The sequence below is a fragment of the Carassius auratus genome, chromosome 6, assembly GCF_003368295.1.
Source record: "Carassius auratus strain Wakin chromosome 6, ASM336829v1, whole genome shotgun sequence".
Taxonomy (NCBI): domain Eukaryota; kingdom Metazoa; phylum Chordata; class Actinopteri; order Cypriniformes; family Cyprinidae; genus Carassius; species Carassius auratus.
In genome coordinates this window covers 26,144,028-26,165,024 of record NC_039248.1, presented here as the reverse complement: position 1 = coordinate 26,165,024, position 20,997 = coordinate 26,144,028, and the positions used below count along the sequence as shown (strand labels likewise).

The 20,997-nt window shown below is 35.5% G+C and overlaps 2 protein-coding genes across 6 annotated transcripts in view; both read right to left on the bottom strand.

Moving 5' to 3' along the window:
* Positions 1–162: 162 nt before the first annotated feature.
* pkp1b (plakophilin 1b) lies at positions 163–14,269 on the bottom strand. Of its 2 annotated transcripts, none has more exons than XM_026266097.1 (13): positions 13,984–14,269; positions 11,896–11,993; positions 9,954–10,390; positions 9,740–9,881; positions 7,227–7,431; positions 6,112–6,280; positions 5,266–5,383; positions 3,970–4,146; positions 3,620–3,793; positions 2,807–2,960; positions 2,330–2,525; positions 1,987–2,071; positions 163–759 (listed from the first exon to the last, which is right to left on the bottom strand). In XM_026266097.1, the coding sequence occupies exons 1-13, from the start codon at positions 14,165–14,167 to the stop codon at positions 685–687; spliced, it is 2,214 nt and encodes a 737-aa protein (XP_026121882.1). In that variant the 5' UTR covers positions 14,168–14,269; the 3' UTR covers positions 163–684. The 2 variants fall into 2 exon arrangements, with proteins under 2 accessions (XP_026121882.1, XP_026121883.1); XM_026266098.1 differs by having other exon boundaries at positions 3,620–3,790.
* Positions 14,270–16,139: 1,870 nt separating this feature from the next.
* The window catches only part of smpd2b (sphingomyelin phosphodiesterase 2b), an 8,344-nt gene continuing 3,486 nt past the window's right edge, over positions 16,140–20,997 (bottom strand). For all 4 annotated transcript variants that reach the window (XM_026266078.1, XM_026266086.1, XM_026266088.1 and 1 more), the window contains 9 exons: positions 20,367–20,463; positions 20,151–20,227; positions 19,940–20,033; positions 19,463–19,552; positions 19,154–19,236; positions 18,746–18,878; positions 18,524–18,628; positions 18,099–18,267; positions 16,140–17,563 (listed from right to left, as the gene is read on the bottom strand). In XM_026266078.1, coding sequence (XP_026121863.1) covers positions 17,151–17,563; positions 18,099–18,267; positions 18,524–18,628; positions 18,746–18,878; positions 19,154–19,236; positions 19,463–19,552; positions 19,940–20,033; positions 20,151–20,227; positions 20,367–20,463 — 1,261 coding nt within the window. In that variant the 3' untranslated portion in view covers positions 16,140–17,150. The remainder of the gene's footprint in view (positions 17,564–18,098; positions 18,268–18,523; positions 18,629–18,745; positions 18,879–19,153; positions 19,237–19,462; positions 19,553–19,939; positions 20,034–20,150; positions 20,228–20,366; positions 20,464–20,997) is intronic.

The window sequence follows — 20,997 nt, the reverse complement described above, 5'->3', positions numbered from 1 at the left end:
GCATGATTGTAAATGTTTACAAAACATTATGATGAAGTATATATGTTAGAATACATTCGTTTTTAGACTAAACATATGCTTTAGTATGCCCTTTTTTGCATGCATGCATAATACAGTGATTTTGTAAATGTAGTTTACAAATTAAAATGTGACACAGACCAGTGATGTTGAAAACTTTATTGAAACTTAGCTTGAAGTTGCTGTGAGCTGAAACATACAAACTGATCCACACCCATATACACAACAGCCATTACAAATCATATTTGTAATGATGAAACTTGAAAAATGAAGAAACTTCCTACAATCATTCCTTTTACTCGTTGACTGACTAACATACACACATACATATTTATATTGTCTGATATATAATATATCATACAGTATAACATATAACATCTTAAACTTGCACAAACAACCTGTAATACTCTCATTAAATCATCTGCATTTTAGAACATATTATAAAGACAAACAAAGGTATATAAAATCATCTTAACTGATGAAAATACTACGAGTCATAGAAAAAAATAAAATCATGCTTTTGTTATTGCATTTGTTATGCATTGTTGCAAAAAGCGTCTCCTGCCCCAAAGGAAATAAAAGCTCATTCTCACCATTTCTTCTGCAATACTTAACCAAATCTAAAATGCAATGCAATTAAAATGCAGTTTGTTTGTAAAGTGCTTCTTAATCGATCACCTGAAGAGATCTGAAAGCAGCTGACGTTGTGTCATTCACAAAAGACTTCTTAATCATGCCTTGCTGCAAGACAAACACACAAACATACACATAGGTCAGTCAAATATTATAACACAAACCAACTAATTCAAGTAAACATGTCCTCACACCAGAATTTACCGATGTATGTTTATATAAAGTCTGACTTCACAGCTAGAATGACATTATCAGCGTCTGATCACTGAGTGAAACCAGTGAGGCTGGATTCTTCAGGTTATTAAGACCGAAACAAAGCCGTGACTGCAGGGTCGGTGTGGTGAGGTGTGGTTGCTTTTCACCCGTAAGCACTTACGCACACACACCTAGCTCTCCGCACCACACCCAAAACCCTCAACCGCCTGACACACACACACACACACACACACACACACTCACACACACACACCCACAGGAACGACACGTCTGATGCTCTGACTAGGTGTTTAATCACCAGCTGTTTTAAAGGAAAAGGTTGTTTTTATAAATCCACACCTAGAATAAAGGGATCAAAACGTTGTTTTTCTTGCCAATGTTGTTTTTGGCTTGCTCAGCTGGAGTTTAAAAGACGATTAATATTATTATAATAATAGATACAAAAAATAGTGCTCATAAGAATTCTAAAATAAAGTATAATTATACAGTTTTAAATTATGGAAAACAAAATATGACCAGTATTGAAGTAGATCAAGAGACTAAGCAACATTATTATATATTATTATATAATATTATCTTCTGTATAGAGCTGATTAAAGCTGAAATGATAAACATTTGGGGAAAAAAATAAAAATATTTGTAATTGAAATTGATAAAATATTGTTCAATAATAAATGTAATTCTTAGTTAATTAAAAATAAATTGCACTATTTTCTTTTTAAAAAATAATGCACTTTGCTGCATTGATACTGAACTAAACTGAGTGGAATCAAAATACTATTATTTTCTGTAAGTTGCTTATAGCAACAAGTTTTGGATTGATAACTGAGGAATTTTACAATATATACACTGTTGTTTTGCTTTCTATTAATGTGAAGCTGCTTTAAAACAATCTGTATTGTATAAAGCACTATATAAATAAATCAACCAACCAAAACACTGATCAAAAGGAACCTGTAATGACCTTTTACACTTCCAAGAAACCATAGAGCAGCTCACAAAAATTATACTGTAGAGAGAAAAAATTGTTCTCGATTTGAATTCTCTGCTGCAAAGAACCCACAGATTTTTATTTGTATTATCAAACATTTCTAGCAAATATCATGTTTGCATTCTTACCTTTTTAAGGAAACTTTGAAAATTCTTTTCTGACCACAGACTGTGAAGGAGAACTCCTGCTGCAGTGCTGGACTTCGGCAGACCCCTGATAAATCACAAAAAATGACAAACATTTGGCATTGGAAAAAAAAGCAAATACAAGAGAATTAAAATAGATGTAATGTTATTATAAAAATGTTTCTTTGGAACAATATGCATAGTAAAAAGTGCAATAAAAATACAAAACAAGGAGGAATTACGTCTTTATATTTTGTTTTGCCTTCTTAACTCCAGTATTCTGATTCATATATGAAGAATAACCCTGTTTACTAAGATGAATGAGCAGTAGGAAGTGCACACTCACAGATTGAGACTCATGTTGTTGAAGGAGTTGATCAGGCTGTTGTTCAGCAGACTCTTGCTGATCTCGGGGTCCGCCTTCATCAGGGTGTGTGCGCTGTGAATAGCTGTGGCCATGGTGCTGTCGTATTCGGGCGAGGAGTCGCCCTTCGTGAACCCTGAGTTCAGGAACCCGACCAGCTGTGGGAGAGTCTGCCGAGCTTCACGAACAAAAACAATCATCAGAACGACCGCAAAACACACGCTACATCAAAAACAACTCAACACTGGGTCAAAACAGTGCTAAAGCAGACACAACTACAAAACACAGCAACAGGCAATAATCAAACTTAAAGACAAAAACGGCAACAGAGATCCAAAGCGATTGCAAAACAAGAACAAGCAGTCAAAACAGACCGGCAATCATGATGCAACTCCTTCAAACAATAACACATCAATGTTATGCGGTATTATCCTTGAGTGATGGCACACATTGGCTTACCCATGGTTTTGTTTGTACGTGTGGATCTGGACAGATTCCCGATCAGAGCGACTGCACTTTTCTGTAGAGCAGCATTGGGCGACTGCAACAACGGACTGATGTACTTAAGACCGTTGAGCTTCTGGATGATCGTATCACTCAATACATTCGATACCTGCAAAATAAGATAGGGGCTCATAGATCTATCTCAAATTTTCCCCCAAAATTTTTATGAAATTAAACTATGGTTAATATATAAAATATTATTTAATCATAATAATTATCATAATAAAATTAAATAAAACGACTGAATCCAATTCATTAAAAGATGCACACTATACTTTTATACATCCCATGAACAGGTGCACTAAAAAAATAAAAATTCTTACATTTTTCATCAATGCTTAATATAAAACATTTAATAAAAATAATTGTCATATTGAAAACAAATATAAACAGATAGATGCATGCATGCAAGAAAAATAAAAATAAAAATAAAAAATAAATGAAGCTTAATATGGAAATCATTATTATTTGAAATGCAATTGATTTTTTTGAACCTTGAACAAGTGCATTCTATAAAGATTTTTTTAAATCAAAATAAATTAAATAATTCTTAATATACAAAACATTATTATTGAAATATATCACAATACAATGTTTATGTCCAACCCATGAACAGGTGCATGTAAAAAAATAAAAAAATAAAAAAAAATAATGCTTATAACACAAAGCATTATTTATTAAAACATATTTAAAATATAGCAGACTCCTTTTTCTCTGCATCCAACCTATGAACAGGTGCATGCTAAAACAAAGTGATTGATGTCTTACCAAGCCATCGGTGGCTGTGAGGTTCTGCAGCGCTCCACAGCTGGCCTCAAGAGTGGCGTCTCTTTCACTGGAGCTCAACAGATTGAGGTACATCTGAAGGGCTTTGGAGTGGAAGAGCCAGCCGGCACCTTTAGGATTGTTGTCCTCCATCACTGGATAGTCAAAGACGCTCTGCTGCACAACCAGACACGACAAACATGAAGGACAACACAATAAAAACTAGCACACACAGTAATGCAATGCTTTTGGCAAATGTCTCAAATATCTCAGTATTATTAGAAGAACCTTATAGTTTAATTGAAGTATTAAGCTGTGAAATGCAAGCTTTAATGAAGCGTAAAACCACAGACCTCCTGCTGCAGTTTTTGGCTCTGGGAGCTGAAACAGCCGATCGGACCAGTTTCTGAAGGGCTAGAGCGATTGCGAGCAGAACTGGCCAGAGCATTTATTTTAGTGAAGAGAGTTGGCATCTCGGTCTCCAGCTGGTAGGTGAGATTGTGCAGAATGCAGACGCAGTTCTCCAAAGACTGGAAAACAAGAACACAAACAACCAATATTATGACGAAAAGGTAGCAATGTAGTGTCCAGTCATCTATAAGTATTTTAATCAGCTATTGTATAGTTATTATGCATTCGTTGGAGGATTACAAGCAATGTTTCTTTATTATTATTAAGTTATTTTTGATGGGAAAAAAATATGACATATAAACATAAACAGACTTGACTGAATAAGTAGGCTGCGTCCGCTTTCTTTTATTAGTTTATATGCTACCGCTTTATTTCTGACTCATTTTCAATCCTGATACATTAATTCATTATATGATCAATTTATCACTTATTGTAAAACATTGTTGCTTTTGGATTTAAATATATAACAAAGCATGCAAACGAGCGCTCTAGTTCCAGTGACTTTCTGATTATCACTTCCTGATGAATCTTCTCTCTGTTGGTGAAATGATGGGGTTGCATGATGACATTGTTCCTGAGAGGTGTGTAAAGGGTGGGTTTTAGTGAAGCGCAGTGGAGGTAGAAATGCATCTTGATTTTGGGCTCGGTGCTCCAGGTCCGAGGCTATTAGCCCGGTCCGTTTCAAGCACTGGTTCGCACTGGGCTAACGTGTGGTTTAGAAATTGACATGCACTGATTATTTGCATATCAAGCGAAACAGAACACAGATGTTGAGACATGTTCACGAGTTTTTGATCAAATCTGGCTGTCAATTAAACGTGAGTAATCCAGCATTTTTTCTATCCACAACAATAGAGTTTGACGGCATGAGTTTAGCTGCTGGAAACGCCTTCTGTTCAAACACGCTTTCCTTCAGGGAATTTGAAATTTTAGGCCATCACTACATAATAACTTAATAAAAACACTATTATATCATCAACGCCACACCAACATCCTCCACCCACACTATAAAGATGCTAGCTTAGAAAAAACCCTCGCCATCTTAAAACTCTTTCAATGCACGATTAGAGAGAAAATGACCACACTTTTTGATTTTACGTATTTTAATTAGGATACACGCTTTAAAAGATTTTTTGATTCAGACTGACTCGTAACAGAGAGATTCAGACCATAATGTTTAAGTTTAAGCAAAGCAAAAGATTGATTTTTCATGATCTGCTGTGTTCAGTAGATGTTACCTGGTTGTCAGGTGTCCCGGCATTTATACAGTTCTCTGTGTAGCGCATGAGCGAGTCGATGAGGCCTTTGCAGTTGCGCATTGCATGTCGGTTCGCCAGTTTGGAGGCGCTTAGGTTGCTGTTGACACACAGGAGAAACAGTCATGTTGGGTTTTGCCTTCAACTTGATCTCAGAATTCACAAAAGGAACAAACAATATGAAGACAGATTGTTACAATGTTGATAATCTGAGTTTATAAAAATGGTGCTCAGTTACTTCACAACCAACTTAACGCCACAGTCATGTAATGCAAAAACGCATGATGTCAATATTACACAGCGAGTATTACACACTGTGTGCCTGTGGTCATCTATACATTTCTAATGGTCCAAAAACTTAAAGGGACAGTTCACTCAAAAATTGAAAATCGGTCATTATTTAATAACACACTCAAGAGGTTCCAAACCTGAATGAGGTTCTTAAGCCAAAATCTCAAAATTGACCAATGCCTTTAGTGTCTTGCCTTAATGTATCATTAACCTGGCACACTTCATCATCCTTGGAAGAGCTTGTGATAAAGTGCATCTAAAAGGTACAGTAAAGCCAGCCGATCAATTTAGAGCTTGACAAATAATCCAGAAAGTGATTTACAGTTTTGTTTCCAACAGGTTTCAAACTCTAGATGTTCTATAGGTGTGCTAAAGTCAATACGAATCTAGATAAAATATTTGAACAGCGTACAGGTGAAAATTCAGATAAGGGCTCCAGCAACAATAGTAGTATTATGTGTAGAGCTAGTAGTGACGTTTGCCTTGTTTACATTGGCATACAGCGGTCAGAACAGAATGGAGTGTGGGTGATGTTACCGAAGGCATGCCGTGGCGTTGTAGAAGACATCTGGTGCCAGGCTGCTGTTGGAGTTGTCATCTGAACTTGCTGAAAACGGCTCTATGACTTTCTCAGTGAGCACAGGCAAGGCTACGCGGAGCAAATCCGGCTTGAGGTTATCTGCAGAGGAGAGGTTCCACAGGAGACCTACGACCACAGAAAACCAACACAGATCAGATCAGACCGCTACAAACACAGCCCAACACAGAGCCTGAGATGCAAACGCTACTGTTTAGAAGTTTAGCGTTTAAAGTTTTTGAAAAACGTCTCTTATGTTTACCAAGGTTGCATTTATTTGATTACAAATATAGTTAAAACTGTATTGTGAAATATTATTACAATTTTCAGCAGGACAACATTAAATTACAAACTACAGCTAAATAAAAACTACTTAACTACTAAAAACAAACCTAAAAAAAAAAAAAAAAAAAAAAAGTTTTTTTGAAGGTGACACGTTACAATAAAGTTCAATTTATTTAATATGTTAGTTAATCCATTAGGTATGAAACTAACAATGAAAAATATTATTATTACAGTATTCTAATAACCTAGTATTTTGGTTATATTATGACCAGGTAAATTAGTTTTTATTTTATTATTATTAATATTTTTTTTTACATATATTAATGCATTTTTAGCATTTCAAGTTACACAAACGAACACTAGCCAATGTTTTCTGAACAAACATGAATTAACATGAATTAACAATCCTTTATTTATGAATGAAGAACAATCCTTTATTTATGAATTACACTACTCAACTGTTTGTGACAATCTCTTGTGTTCACTATGGCAGCACTTATTTAATAAAAAATGCAGTAATATTGTGAAATATTATTACAATTTTAAATAACTGTTTCCTATTTAAATAGACTTTAAAATGTAATTTATTCCTGTAATGCAATGCTAAATTTCTAATTAGATTTATATTAAAAGTAACGTAAAGTGACATAAAAACCTTAATTACTAATTAACTGTCATCGAGTGGAGGACATGCATACAGTAGAGTGGTCTAGTATCCTGTCATGTGCTTTGGATGGTTCTCTTATCAGCACGTGTGTGTGTGTGTGACATGAATGTGACGGTTGGCCACCTGTCAGGTGTTTCTGTGTCTCAGAGCTGGTGTCTCCGAGCAGCTGCACAGTCTGTGTGATTCCTCCGCAGCGCCGCACTTCCTCTTTGTTGGCCTGGTTTTTGAAGACCACGTTTCTCAGAGCAGCGGCCACCGTCTCCTGGACCTGAGGACTGGGGCTGTTCAGCAGGTTGACCAGCGGAGGAATGCCCTTCAGGGTCAGCACCTGTGACGCAGGACACACTCAATGAGAAGGTGCAACCCTATCATACACCGATGCAATCAGATGCAGTGCTGCTATTGTGAACTTAAACTAAGTATTTCAACTGAAATGCAGCTAAAGTAATATAAGATACAAAAATTTGATGAGAAACTTTAGAAAACTGATGTACAATAAGTTGAAGTATTAAAAAGACTACGCATATAACAATATTTCTAAAAAACTACAATTAAAATGAAAATATAAAAATGAAAGCTAACTTAAAAAATAATAAATCATTAAAAAAAAAATCAAAGAATATGGTAGAAACATGGTATCTGTCTATATAGCTTGATATTACCATAGTCCCACATTACAGTACCACTAGAGTACCATGGACTATCTCCAATCATGGTATATTACAATAGATTTACTATGGTATTATAAAAAACAAACTACAGAAACATCATGGTAACACAATCAGATAGTAGTATACAATGGTACTCTAACATTCATACACTCATGCCGTGAAAAGGTTTTTTCCCCCCTTCAAATTTTTTTTCTGTGTATCTGTCACACTTAAAAGATTCAGATCATCAAACTTATTTTAATATTACACAAAGATAGTCTGAGTAAATGATATTTTAATTTTTTAAGGGAAAAAAGCGGTCTACACCTGCCTGGCCCTACATGAAAAATTAACTGCTCCCTTCTGTTAAATCATGAAAGAACTGTGATTAAACACATTATTTCAGAAAGCTGAGTTAAATTTCCCTAGCCACACCCAGACCTGATTACTGCCAGACCTGTTGAATCAAGAAATCACTGAAATACAATCTGACTGACAAAGTGAAGCACGCTTAAAGAGCAACACATCATGCTGCGATCGAAAGAAATTCAAGAACAGATGAGAAAACAAAATAGTTGACATGCATCAGTCTGGAAAGAGTTATAAAACCATTTCTAAGGCTTTCAGAGGAACCAAGAGCGCAACAACGGCTCATCCAGGAGGTCATGAAAGAACCCAGAACAACATTTAAAGAACTGAAGGCATCACTCGCCTCAAGTAAGATCAGTGTTCATGATTCAACAATAAGAAAGAGACTGGGCAAAAACAGCATCCATGGGACCAAGACCAATATCTTGATTATCCCCAAGAGTTTTGGGCAAATATTCTGTGGACTGATGCGACAAAAGTTGAACTTTTGGTTGTCTGTTTGTGACCTCAAGCTCAAGCACACTTGGGTTACACAGCAGGACAATGACCCCAAACACACCAGAATGTCCACCTCTGAATGGCTCAAGAAAAACAAAAGGTTTTGGATTGGCTAAGTCAAAGTCCGGACTTAAATTCAATTGAGATGCTGTGGCATGACCTTAACCAGTCCATTCATGTTTAAAAACCCTCCAGTGTGGCTGAATTAAAACAATTTTGCAAAGAAGAGTAGGCCAAAGTTTATCCACAGCGATGTGAGAGACTCATTGCCCGTTATCATAAACGCTTGATTGCAATTGTTGCTGCAAAGGGTGGCACAACCAGTTATTAAATTTAGGAGGCTTTTACTTTTTCCACATAGGGCCAGGTAGGTTTGGGCAGCTTTCTTCCCTTAATAAATAAAATAAATATTTCAAAAATGAATTTTTTTTATTTATCTTTGTGTAATTTTACAATTTGTTTGATGATCTGAATCTTAAGTGTGATAAATATGCAAAAAATTAAAAAACAGGAAGGGGGCAAAAACCTTTTTACGGCACTGTAAAATTCAAAATGTACAAGAAGACCATGTTAAAACCATAGTAAATATAAAAAAAACATAACTTCTACAAAACATGGCAATACCAGAAGAATCATGGTGATAGTATGGTACATTTTTGGCAATCCATAGAAAATGTACCATGGTATTGTCATAAAAATATACTATGGAAATACAATCATAGTACTTTGATCTGTCATTCATTCAGTATTGTGGTGTATAATTCAAATACTACAGTATTTATACAGTATGCTAATATTTTTTAAGGAATACCATGTTAACACCATGTACAAAAAAAGCATTATTTCAAGGTCTGAAAAATAATGTAATACGATGGTAGCCTGATTTATAACGTGGTACTTTTTTTGTCAATGCAAAGATACTGTACACCATGGTATTCTCATAAAAATATACTATAGAAATACCATGATTTTATTAGATGGTGCCTTGGTATAAACTGTAACTCAAATACTATGGTGTTGACAGGGTTATCAAATATACGTAAAGAAATACCATGCAAAAAAAACAAATAATTTCTTCAGTATATGCCTAAAAAACATGGTAAAACCAATGGTCCAGACCTCTTGCTTGGCTTTTTCATCAGCGAAGGTGCTGTGCTGGATGTAAGCGGCTCCACACAGCTGGACGCTCTCATCTGTGCTGTACAGATACTCGATTGCGTCTTGCATCGTCATATCGGCCAGAAGCTTCTCTGAGTTCATCCTATCAACAAACGAGTGAGTGAGAGACCGGTCACCAATCATCACATCATAATCGTAACACTCCCAAACTCACCCAGAGAAGTCCTTGGCCTGTCCGGTCCTGATCATGGACATCCTGGACTCTCCGTTGGACTGCAGGGAAGACGGGCGTCTCACGGTCCGTTGCATGGCGCCGGCCTGATTGCTGTTAGGCATTCTGGGGACATTGCCATTTCCGTAAGCCTGAGCAGGTTGAGTATTTGGCACCCTGATGAGGGTCTGTCTGGTGGTTTGGGTGCGTACATTGGTGCCGTTGGCCCCGGTGTTGCCGGTGGACTGGAAGCCCAGGTCTGGAGCGCTGCGAGTGGATTTGTAGCTGTACAGTTGGTTAGTGGTCCGGGTTTGGTCAGGGAGGGTGCCTGTAGCGCTGTAGAAGGGCCGATCGATCTTGCTGGGGCCGCTGGTCACCCGCTGACCGCTGAAGCTGCGGGAGTTGGCGGCCTGGCGCACAAAGCCTTGTCTTTGCATACCCTGGACACAGAAACAAATTAACCTTTTCTCTTGTGCTGATATGATAATTTGGCATTAAAAAATGGAAATGCAAAAAAGTAATTCAACAGTCAATTTTAATATATAATTAAATGCAAATAAAACTTTTTACATAGTGCCATCAGACTGTGTATACTTTAGTCTTCATCCTGGAATTATACAGTGAAAACATCATAGTCTGCGCATAGACATTTTTCACTAAATGTTTCATTTTGATATTACAATTTCTAATGAAAAAAATCTGAATGCAACCTTCAATCAACAGTAAATTTTGCACTTATATGTTAATGCTGAGATCCTAATTTGTAAAAAAAAAATAAATAAATAAATAAATAAATAAAAAAATAAAATACAAAGATTTTAATGCAAAAAGTGCATGGCGCCGGCCTGATTGTTATTAGGCATTCTGGGGACATTGTGGAAACACATCTGCATAGTCTGGAGATAGAAACGGTTAGATTTTTCACTTGAATTTTCATGCTAAATAGACAATTTGTAATGAAAAGAAATACAATGCTAATGTTACTTTATAATGCTAAAAAAACTATCATTTTAATTTAATCCATGGCACTGTTGCCTGAACAAGAGTGTTAGCCGAAAGTATAACTATGGGCATGTCAATGCATTAAAATTCAAGTGAAGTAGCTCTACATCTATTCAAACAAAGAAGCAACAGATTGCCGTTTGTGAGAAAATAACTGAATGATTTGTGTAAAAGTATGTTTGTGAATAAATCAATGACAAGACTGTTTTTGCTGAATGTCAAAACAGGGTTTTATGCACTTAAAAAAAGCATAAATTAAGTAACACAATGCAGCTGGGATTAGACGCTCCACTGAAGTAAAAAAAAAAACCAAGCCATTTAAAAAACACAGAAGGCATTAAGATTCCAGGGGATACGCCCAAATGTAAAGAAGGGTTGGCAGAATACAGTACGTAGAAACTGTTGGTAATACAACACTGGGATGAGTCATACAAAATAAAGGAGAGGAGTGCTTTCATTTAGCCTTTTTCTGTTATTTCCTTGCATAACTCTATATAGAAAATTTAACAAGTTTTTTTTTATGCAAATAGTATAAAAGTAAACACACTGGACTATATGGACACACTACAGACTAACTATGTCAAAATAGGTGAAGATATAACTGCTTTTCATCCACTGACGTCTTTGATGGATGTTTTTTTTCAGCTCTCAATTCATATTAACTATTGTTTTATAAGAATAGCATTTCGAATTTGTAAAAATATACGTGTAACCAGTTTATTATTTACCAGCTAAAGACCATTTGACATTTAACGTGTTTCCATTGTCATCCTGAAATTGGAAAAGTGTGTTTTACCACCCAACCGTGGGAAACTGAGATGCAAAGTTAGTTCACACACACCTGATGATCTACAAAGACATATGTGCAAACACATGCTGAGTGCATATGGAAAAAATTAATGTTTATATCCACATATATATATACATATTTGATGACATTTACCCCATTTGTCATGTTTCCTCCTCTGCTGAACGAGGGGCCGCTGTGAGACGCGCCGGGAGAATACTTGAAGTCGTGAAAAACACTGTCACTTTCAGGGCCTGCAATTGAATTATGACAAATGACAAATAAAATATGCATAAAATTGGGGACATTTTGAATTATGAAAATAAAAATATAAAACTTTCATCTATCTTCATGTAATACAGTAAGGTATGTATTTTACAGAGGTCAACACTTTTTTTTGGTACTTCTGTGGTCTACAACAAAACGAGAGATCACAATCCTCTGAAAACAGGTTTTATTGAAAAGTTACTCTATTATGGCTTTATCCAGGTCAAAGTAAGTATTTTTTTATTACTGAATGAAACCAAATACCTTGGTTTACAACAAAAGTGATTTTTTTGGTGCACATTTTCACTTTTTACAGTATTGAATTTGCAAGTGGTTTATCCATTAACAATTAGAGTTCATATTAGAAATGACGGACTGTTTATTATGTGTAATGTCCTTCTTAATTAACTAGTTATATAAAGGCAAAGACAATATTTAACATGACTGAATGAAACCAAATACCTTGGTCAGTGTTGGGGGTAACACATTACAAGTAACACTAGTTCCTTAAACAGATTACCTTTTTCTAGTAACTAGTAAAGTAACGCATTACTTTTTTAATTTACAAGAAAATATCTGAGTTACTTTTTCAAAAAAGTAACACCAGGGGAAACTTTGTTTTCCCATGTATTGACTGACAATTCTCCTGTCCCCAATCTGGGAGAAATGGGAAGTACAGAGGCGTTGTGTGAACATGATGTTACTGTAGTTCTAGACTAAATGTGAATGTGATTTAATTCATCCCACTCACACAAAAATAAACTGATTTAGTAATTATCATTGGTGCTTCATTGTTTAGTTTTTTTGTTGCTGAAGAGTGTTGAACCGTCTTCTCCTGTGTTGTACTGTACAGACATGAATTTACTTTTCCTTCAGCCTGAGGTTTATTCTTTACATGTTTTGGTGTAAAAAAAAAAAAAAGGGGGGGGGGGGTGGATTTTCAATGTGCTATGAATAGAATTTCTTATATTAAAAACAATCAAGCCCTGCTTATATTTAAAAAGTAACTTGAAAGCAACACAAAAATGTAACATAACATTACTTTTCATAAAAAGAAACTAAGTAACGTAATTAGTTACCTTTTTAGGCAGTAACACAATATTGTAATCAATTACTTTTAAGAGTAACTTTCCCCAACACTGACTGAAAGTGAATTTGAGAAAAAGAAATCGCTCTTTTTCACAGAATTGAATTACGTACATATAATGATTTATCCATAAATGATAATAGTTTATAGAATCAATGCATTTTAACATGTATAATTTACTTCTAAATTCAGTTTAATCAAATGATTAAATATGACTGACTAGTATTTTAAAGGCAAATACATTACATAACATGACTGAATTAACCCAAATACCTGTGTTTAAAATAAAAGTGATTTCTTTTAACTATTAAATGACTATTAAATGTCCTCTTGTGTTTGACCGATCAATAAAAATAGCTATTATTAGAAAAAAACTCCATCAAACAATTCCACACTTCTTGTATCAATCAATTATTTTGTTCTCTTGGGACAAAATAAATAAATAAAAAATGATAAAAAATATAGAGAGGATTTTAACCTTCAATATAGGCTACAATTATACTACCAGTAAACAAATAATGAGAAGCTGTTTATCAAAAGACTAAAATTAGACACATTTTTCTTGAAAACCATACGAAAATATTACTTTATGAATTATTTTATATATTATTTTATGGTTACGCATGAGTAGACTACATGCATAAAACCGGACATCAGCTTGTACGCCTACATATTTACTATAGAACTTGCAAAAATGGTGTCAAAAAGTCCGATACTCGTTCCATACTGTTAACATTTAAGTGTATAGAGTAGCCATAGAGTAGTATCACAGAAAAAAACATGGCAATACCATGGAACGCTTTTGAAAATGAAGTCCAGGGAAGAAGGACACCATGGTATTCCCATATTAGAAGTAAAGAAGGGTGTGTTATCAGCTGAAGTGCACTCACTGGTGGGGGACGGGAGACCAGACACGCTTTTGCTGCTGTATTTGGACTTGCTCCTCTTGATGGTGTGAACCTGCTCCAGAACTCGCTGCTGCGCGGATCTCAGCTCGCGATCGGACGGAAGCGCGAGGGACGTGTCCTCCACATCTCCGAGGGACAGAGCCGATTTTAAAGGTTCGGGCATCATTTTGCCTTTTGTCTCCACTCCAGAGACAGGTGAGGTCCTATTCGTAAAGCTCCAGCTATCTGCTCCGTCTGGCTGCTCTGGGTTTGATTCAGGGTTTGACTCACGGAGAGATTCACCTGGTCCTGCCCTCATCCACGCCCATGACGCCCATCCAACACCTGTTCTTCTGCTCCTCTCACTCCTCATTACACCAAGATAGCTCATTAATGATAGAACAAAGCGTCACTTTTAATAAAGATAATAGATATACTTTAAAAGGGTCCAATTTTCATAATATTATGGAAAGGGCGTTGCTATAACAGGCACGTTGTTATATTATAGGCACAACGCACAGGTGTATTTATTAACAAAACATTTTAAAAGAGCATTTTAAAGAGTCCGGTGGCTTTTACACATTTAAAAGGCTACATCATTAAATATCGAAAGATACAATTCTCCATTAAAAGTGTTCATTAAGTGGCACCTTCCGCTAGAAAATATATAAACCCTATATAAATGATAACAGAACGAGATGATATTGAAATTAAGCAGCCAATCATAATCATTATAAAAATATAATAAAATCAGATAAAAATAAATATATAAATAAAAGATGTAGTATTTAAGATAAATATAAGAATGAAGCACATTGGTACTTAAATACAGCATTATGAAATTTTCCGGAGTCCAGAAGTTATTTTAAAAGAACTGTATTTATTGTTAAATTAAAAACAATAGTTATAGGGGACTATAGAAATATGATTACAATTTACATCTAGAGTATTTTAGCATTTTAATTAAGTTATACAATTAAAATAAATATTAATTTATATTAAAACTATTCCTATCAACACGACTAATACAATTTTTGTGGTTGTGTCATTTTTATTTAAAATAGCTCAATAGAATAATGCATTCATTAAATACAGTGCATTATTGTAATGTAAAACATTGATTTATATACATTTATTGTGCAGTATATATGACCATAAGTATATGGCATTAACAACTATACTACACTTGGTTACAGTTTTAACATATTCTACAAATTAAATAAAACAAATTTAAATAAAAAAGCTGCTTTGCATCAAAAGCAAAAAAAGTTACATTGTTAATAATATATATTTAATACTAACATAATTAATATACATTTCTACTTTTCATTCAACTAAATAATTGTATGTATTATTGTACTATCCCTCAAATCAGTTACTAGGGAAAAGTTGCCAATCCAGTTTTGCAGGAGAACTGCCCATCAGAAAGGGCGTCTACACAGTACCGTCCCACTTTCAGTGCTTCACTACCACTGCAGATATTATAAACATGTTTTTCTACCTACAGTATTAAATTAAGACATTGTTTTCTTATGAACAAAGACCTTTTAAGTGCAGTCCTGAGGCCATGCATGAGCACAACTGCTGAGAACCTCCATGACTAAGGTGAGGACTCATCAGCAGAGCAGACTGCATTAATAAAAACACATGTGGAGACAGCAGATCCTGCCACACCCATGACAAAACTGCACCGAGTCATCTGCATGGGCAGGTCCCGCTCCACAATGTATCATTATTGATGTTAGAACATGTCAACAGCACATGACAGCATACACTCTCTAAGACGGTGAATGGGAAAGTCTTTGGATTGGTCCTATTCTTAAGGTACAAAGAGAAGGAGAGGTCACTTTTTCTTCTTGTACTTAAGATCGAATAAATAACCACACAATTAAAAAAGTACTTTAGTTATATATACACAAATATCTGGATCTCTATCAAATATCACTAGTTTAACATGTTTACAGATTAAAATTTTGAGAAGGATGTGAAATGTTATTTACACAAACTACTAAATGTAGCATCTGACAGTATACTGTATATTTGTGTAATAACTGCTACCATTAACAATTTTTGAAGTTACGAAAGATTCTAATAATTCTTGACCAACACTGCACTCTTGTGGCAAGTAGAACACATTGAAACCAAATAAAAACACTAGATTGCTGAAAGATTGATATGCATTGTTTATTCTTTTTATAAAAGGTACAGTTATGTAATAAACATTACATTAGAGAGACATGAGGTTGAACAAAAGGAAGATAAACAGTAATGGAGTGGTTTGACCAAACTATTTAATAGTGGTTACAGTACACTGTATGGTTTTATTCTTCTCCGCTTGACTTTCTCAAACAGTAACTGAAAATAACTGAAGATGGTTCTGGTTTCCCAAAACAGTCTCATCATGGACATAAGCTTAACCGTTCACAATGAATGCACAAAACATCACAAACTCATGATTGGAAACATTTAACAAATAAGGGACAGAAACGCCTGCCCAGCAGGTCTCCATTTACAAGCGTTAGCAAAGACAATTAGCAAGTGATTATACGCTTTCATATGCCATTTACTCTGGTCCATTTTTCTAAAGCAGTGGCTTTTAACCTTTATGAGTTTTGATATTTTAAGTTATATAGAACACTATATTATTTTAGTGGCACATATTTGTGTGTGTGTGTTTGTTTAAACTATGCTCTGGAAGATAAAAACAAAAAATGATTTCAATTTACATCTTGAGATTATGTATCGTTAAAATTTTAATTTAGATAACTAAATAATACACTTAAATTGTTATTTGTAAAATTAATAATAACAATGTTAATGAAAGTGAAAAACGAAAGTATGTGTATGTGTAAATTAACCATATATGTATTATTTTAATTACTATACATATATATGATGTTAAGTCATTCTGTGACCCTGGTTGAAGACCATTATGAAATAAATAAGTAATCTGTCATACAAATAATGATTTTACAAACTTATTGTCTTATTTTCTGGTTTCTTTGCTCCCAGGTATTCCTTACATTTCATTCCTTACATTTATATAGCGCTTTTCTGGGCACTCAAAGTGCTTTACATAGAAAGGGGGAATCTCCTCAACCACCACCAGTGGTTATAATTATGAAAAGCTCTAATTCCATTCAAATGTCACACTTGGTTTAACTATCTGGCTACAAATGAACGGAATCCTTGCCGTCTAGTGGCTTTCGCAAATGGTCTGAGGATAAAACCTTGGGGGACTCCTTAAGCTGTTCTTGAAAGCTACTTAGTGCCAGTCTCATCTGGTCCTCAGTGCCTTGCAGTGCCTTCACCTCGATGCTGTAAAAGACGTACAGCAAGAGTGTGGAGAGGAGGACGGCAAAGCACAGCGCCCCCAGCAGGTAGAAAGAGGCTTTGGGAAAGGGCTGTTCAGTTCCCAGAGCAAACAATGGGATGGCAGCGATTGCTAGCTCAAGCACTAACAGGACAAGACCCATAATGCCTGTTCGCGCTGCTGTGTAGCGCATGCGCTCAGCGCAGTGGAGACCCACCTTGACTTCAGTACGAGCTTCATTGACTGTGTTGACCAGCTCAGGAAGCTTATCTGAGAAAGAAAGAAAGTGACAGAATGGAAAACCATACACTAACATTTAAATGTTTGAGTTCAGTTAGATTTTGAGCAGCAAACCAACATGTTAGAATGATTTCTGAAGGATCATATGACACCGAAGACTGGAATAATGATGCTGAAAATACAACCTTGCATAAATTACATGTTAAAATATACTCAAACAGAAAACAATTATTTTAAATTGTAACAATGTTTCACAATATTATTGTTTTTGCTGTATTTTGAATCAAATTCATTTTCAAAAAGCATAATTTTTTACTCATTTAATTATTAACTTAATCATTCATTCATGTATGTTTTGAGCAATATGAGATAGGGTAATTCATATTTTTTTTAGGGGCACTGTTCCTTTAAAGCACATCGCATATCCAAAAAACAAGCAAGCAAACCCAAGCAGACAATTTTCAAACTTTATTAAAGCACAGAGCATTAGTTTATTGGCAAGAAGTTTTGTTTTTGAAGCAAAAATGCGTGTATGTTATATTCTAATATCCTGAAGAGCAAATACCTGAAACACATCCAGACTGTCTCTTTGAGCACTCATTTCCCTTTGTGGTCTGTGTAAACAGGAACTCGGCTGTGAGAGCCTCGTGATCAGAGTAAGGGAAGGGATGTCCAGGAACAGGGCCTTTAGTGGTGGACAAAGACTCACAGCTCACATCCACTTCCCCTGATCCCTGCCAGAAAAACAGTGCTGTTTCATTCAAAAACATACGGGTAAAGAAAGCAGTTTTAAACAGATCTGACATGGAAGTAATACTTTTGTTAATTTGTTTGAATATTTTGTCATTCGTGTCTTGAGTTACTTTTGTTTAAATGACTGAACTGGAGCATAAGCAACAGTATGAGGATTAGAAAAACACTGCTTAAAAACAGAAAAGACCACTTCATAATAAAAGCCAGTAGAAAACCCAACAAGTATCTAATATTTACCTTGAACAGGATGTAGTCTATCCGGACTCCTCCTCCAAATGGAACAAGCCCATCTGTGTTTGTGAATGGGTTTTCAGATATATGAGTGTGTCCCTCCTCACATCCCTGAAACAATGACAGGATGGCTGTCATAAATCATGATTTAGAAACCAAGGGCACTTTTCATTACACACACACTCAGTCATTATGAGAAAGCAGGCAGCATCACGCTACAGTACTGACATCAAAGTGAGCGGTCTCACTGAAGCTGTCCTGAAGTCCTGTGTAGTTCCTCATCAGTCTGGTGCCGAGATCGTCCGGGTGCATGTTCAGATCTCCACCCAGAATCACCACGTCTGCTCCAGCACTAGTGTGCCTTCATTAAAAAAGACAACCAGTCGTTAGCATTATATATGTGAGCTGAGAAGTTTAACAAGTCAGAGCTGTGAGATATTTTCAACAAAACTATTGTCCAGTTCAGTGTGATCTCAAAAGCTGAGCAGCACTTTTTAGTACTGACTGCTTTCTGAATCTGGTGTAACCTGATGTAGTTTTGCAAAGAGGCTGTTATCGAAGAACTGTGCAATTAAAACCTATATGAGTCTCAAAATAAACCTGCGGCCATGGCTAAATATAGCAGACGTTTAGCACCTTATGAACTGTTGCAGCTCCCAGGCTTGAACCACTCGGTGCGGGAGATACGAGTCTTTCTCTCGGCAATATTCTGCATGCAGCTGCAAAGAGAAGAAACTGCTGTAACACAGAGTAGAACCTAAAAAAGAATAATTAAAAAACTAATAAAAATGCTTAAAAGAATAAAAAAAAGCACAAAATAAACTTACCACAAACTAAATTTAAAATGAAAAAAAAAATAATACTAATACTATAATAAATTAAAATATAATAAACAGTAACAAATACTATAATGCTCTATAAATAACACATTTTGCATGAACTTACATGAGTGACAAATACATGAACGCTCAGGCCACTGATGTTGAGCAAGACCTTCCCGACGGCTTTACCACCAAACCAGTCTCCATGTTGAGCCTGATATAAGAATTGATCATTAACAAGGCATCAGATAAAGCACCCATCTCTGACACCGAGAGAGGAAACTGAGGCCACATAAATGCAGCATAAAAATTGGTTTATTTACAACCGTCTGGATCTATAATGGGTGTACTGTTTACTTTACACATGGTCTAGGTTAGGTTAGGATCACAAATAGTGGATCATGCTTTATTATGTACAATCGTTAGTATTTTATAAAAGCAATATGTTATTTAATAGTGTGCTAGGTTATACATACAGTACAGGAAACAATCATGGCTTGTGTTAAACTGCATTACTGAATTAAATGCTACTCCTCCTTTATTTTTATATTTAATTAAGTAGAAGAGCAGGATGTTCGTGCATGCACCTGATCAGACTCACCATGTATGGATATCCATTTAATGAGTATCTGTATAGAAAGGCATCATGTATTCGATGTCTGGAAAACACGGCCAGTCCGCTCCCTATAAATCCACTGAAGATGACAAGTTTCATCTTTATCGGTGTCCTTAATCATATCGGTTTGTGCATTTCAAGAACCTTTTGTAAAAATGTTATGTGTCATTTTCATACATTATAGATCTCGACTGACCTTTTAAAATAATGGGAGTACGGATAGACGCTGTTAAGCTTCTTCTTTAAAAACAGAAAGTCTTTCTCACACCAGACCTGGACAAAACAGCCCCAGAAAAAAATTAAATCACAGTAAAATCTCGTACTAACATTTATGCTCCTTTTTGTTCAAACAGTTAATTCAATGATTATCAATCGTTTAAACTGAGAAGAGGCTTCTCTTAATGTGTTTTACCTCCTGTAGTAACGCTATATCAAGCTGTTCCTGACTCAGCAGGTCTCCGATCAGAACAAAGCGCTCTTTGCAGTTCTTACTGAGGTATCGGACCCCCCTAAAACAATCACAACAAACTACATTAGCCCCTTTATTCTATCATCTTACATTCATGGATTATTTGTAGTAAATTATTAGTTAATACTATAACTTCAGTGCAAAGCTTTTCACTAGAAATTAAGAGAAAATTAAAAGATTTTTACAGTAAGGAATGAAAACCAAGTCTCCATATCCAAATCTGTATTTCCTGCAACATACAGTAATGTTCAAATACAACAGTTTAAGCAATTTGTTGTTTCATGTTTTTAAATAGATGAAAAAAATTACGAATGATATTTATTATTAATTTGCCGTATTTTTCGGACTATAAGTCGCACCTGAGTATAAGTCGCATCAGTTCAAAAATCCGTCATGATGAGGAAAAAAATATATAAGTCGCACTGGACTATAAGTCGCATTCATTTAGAACTAAAAGTCAAGAGAAAACATTACCGTCTCCAGCCGCCAGAGGGCGCTGGTAGACTACAGGAGCACTGAGCAGCATCTCTGGCAGCATAGAGCGCCCTCTGGCGGCTGTAGACGGTAATGTTTT

What these genes read in the sequence shown, in the direction of transcription:
- pkp1b (XM_026266097.1), bottom strand. Translation starts at nt 14,167, where the DNA reads ATGATGCCCGAACCTTTAAAATCGGCTCTGTCCCTCGGAGATGTGGAG. An exon ending in CAGGCCAAGGACTTCTCTGG is followed by an intron (nt 9,882 to 9,953) that starts GTGAGTTTGGGA and finishes GTTTGTTGATAG; the next exon opens with GATGAACTCAGAGAAGCTTC. An exon ending in GCCAAAAACTGCAGCAGGAG is followed by an intron (nt 3,794 to 3,969) that starts GTCTGTGGTTTT and finishes CTGGTTGTGCAG; the next exon opens with CAGAGCGTCTTTGACTATCC.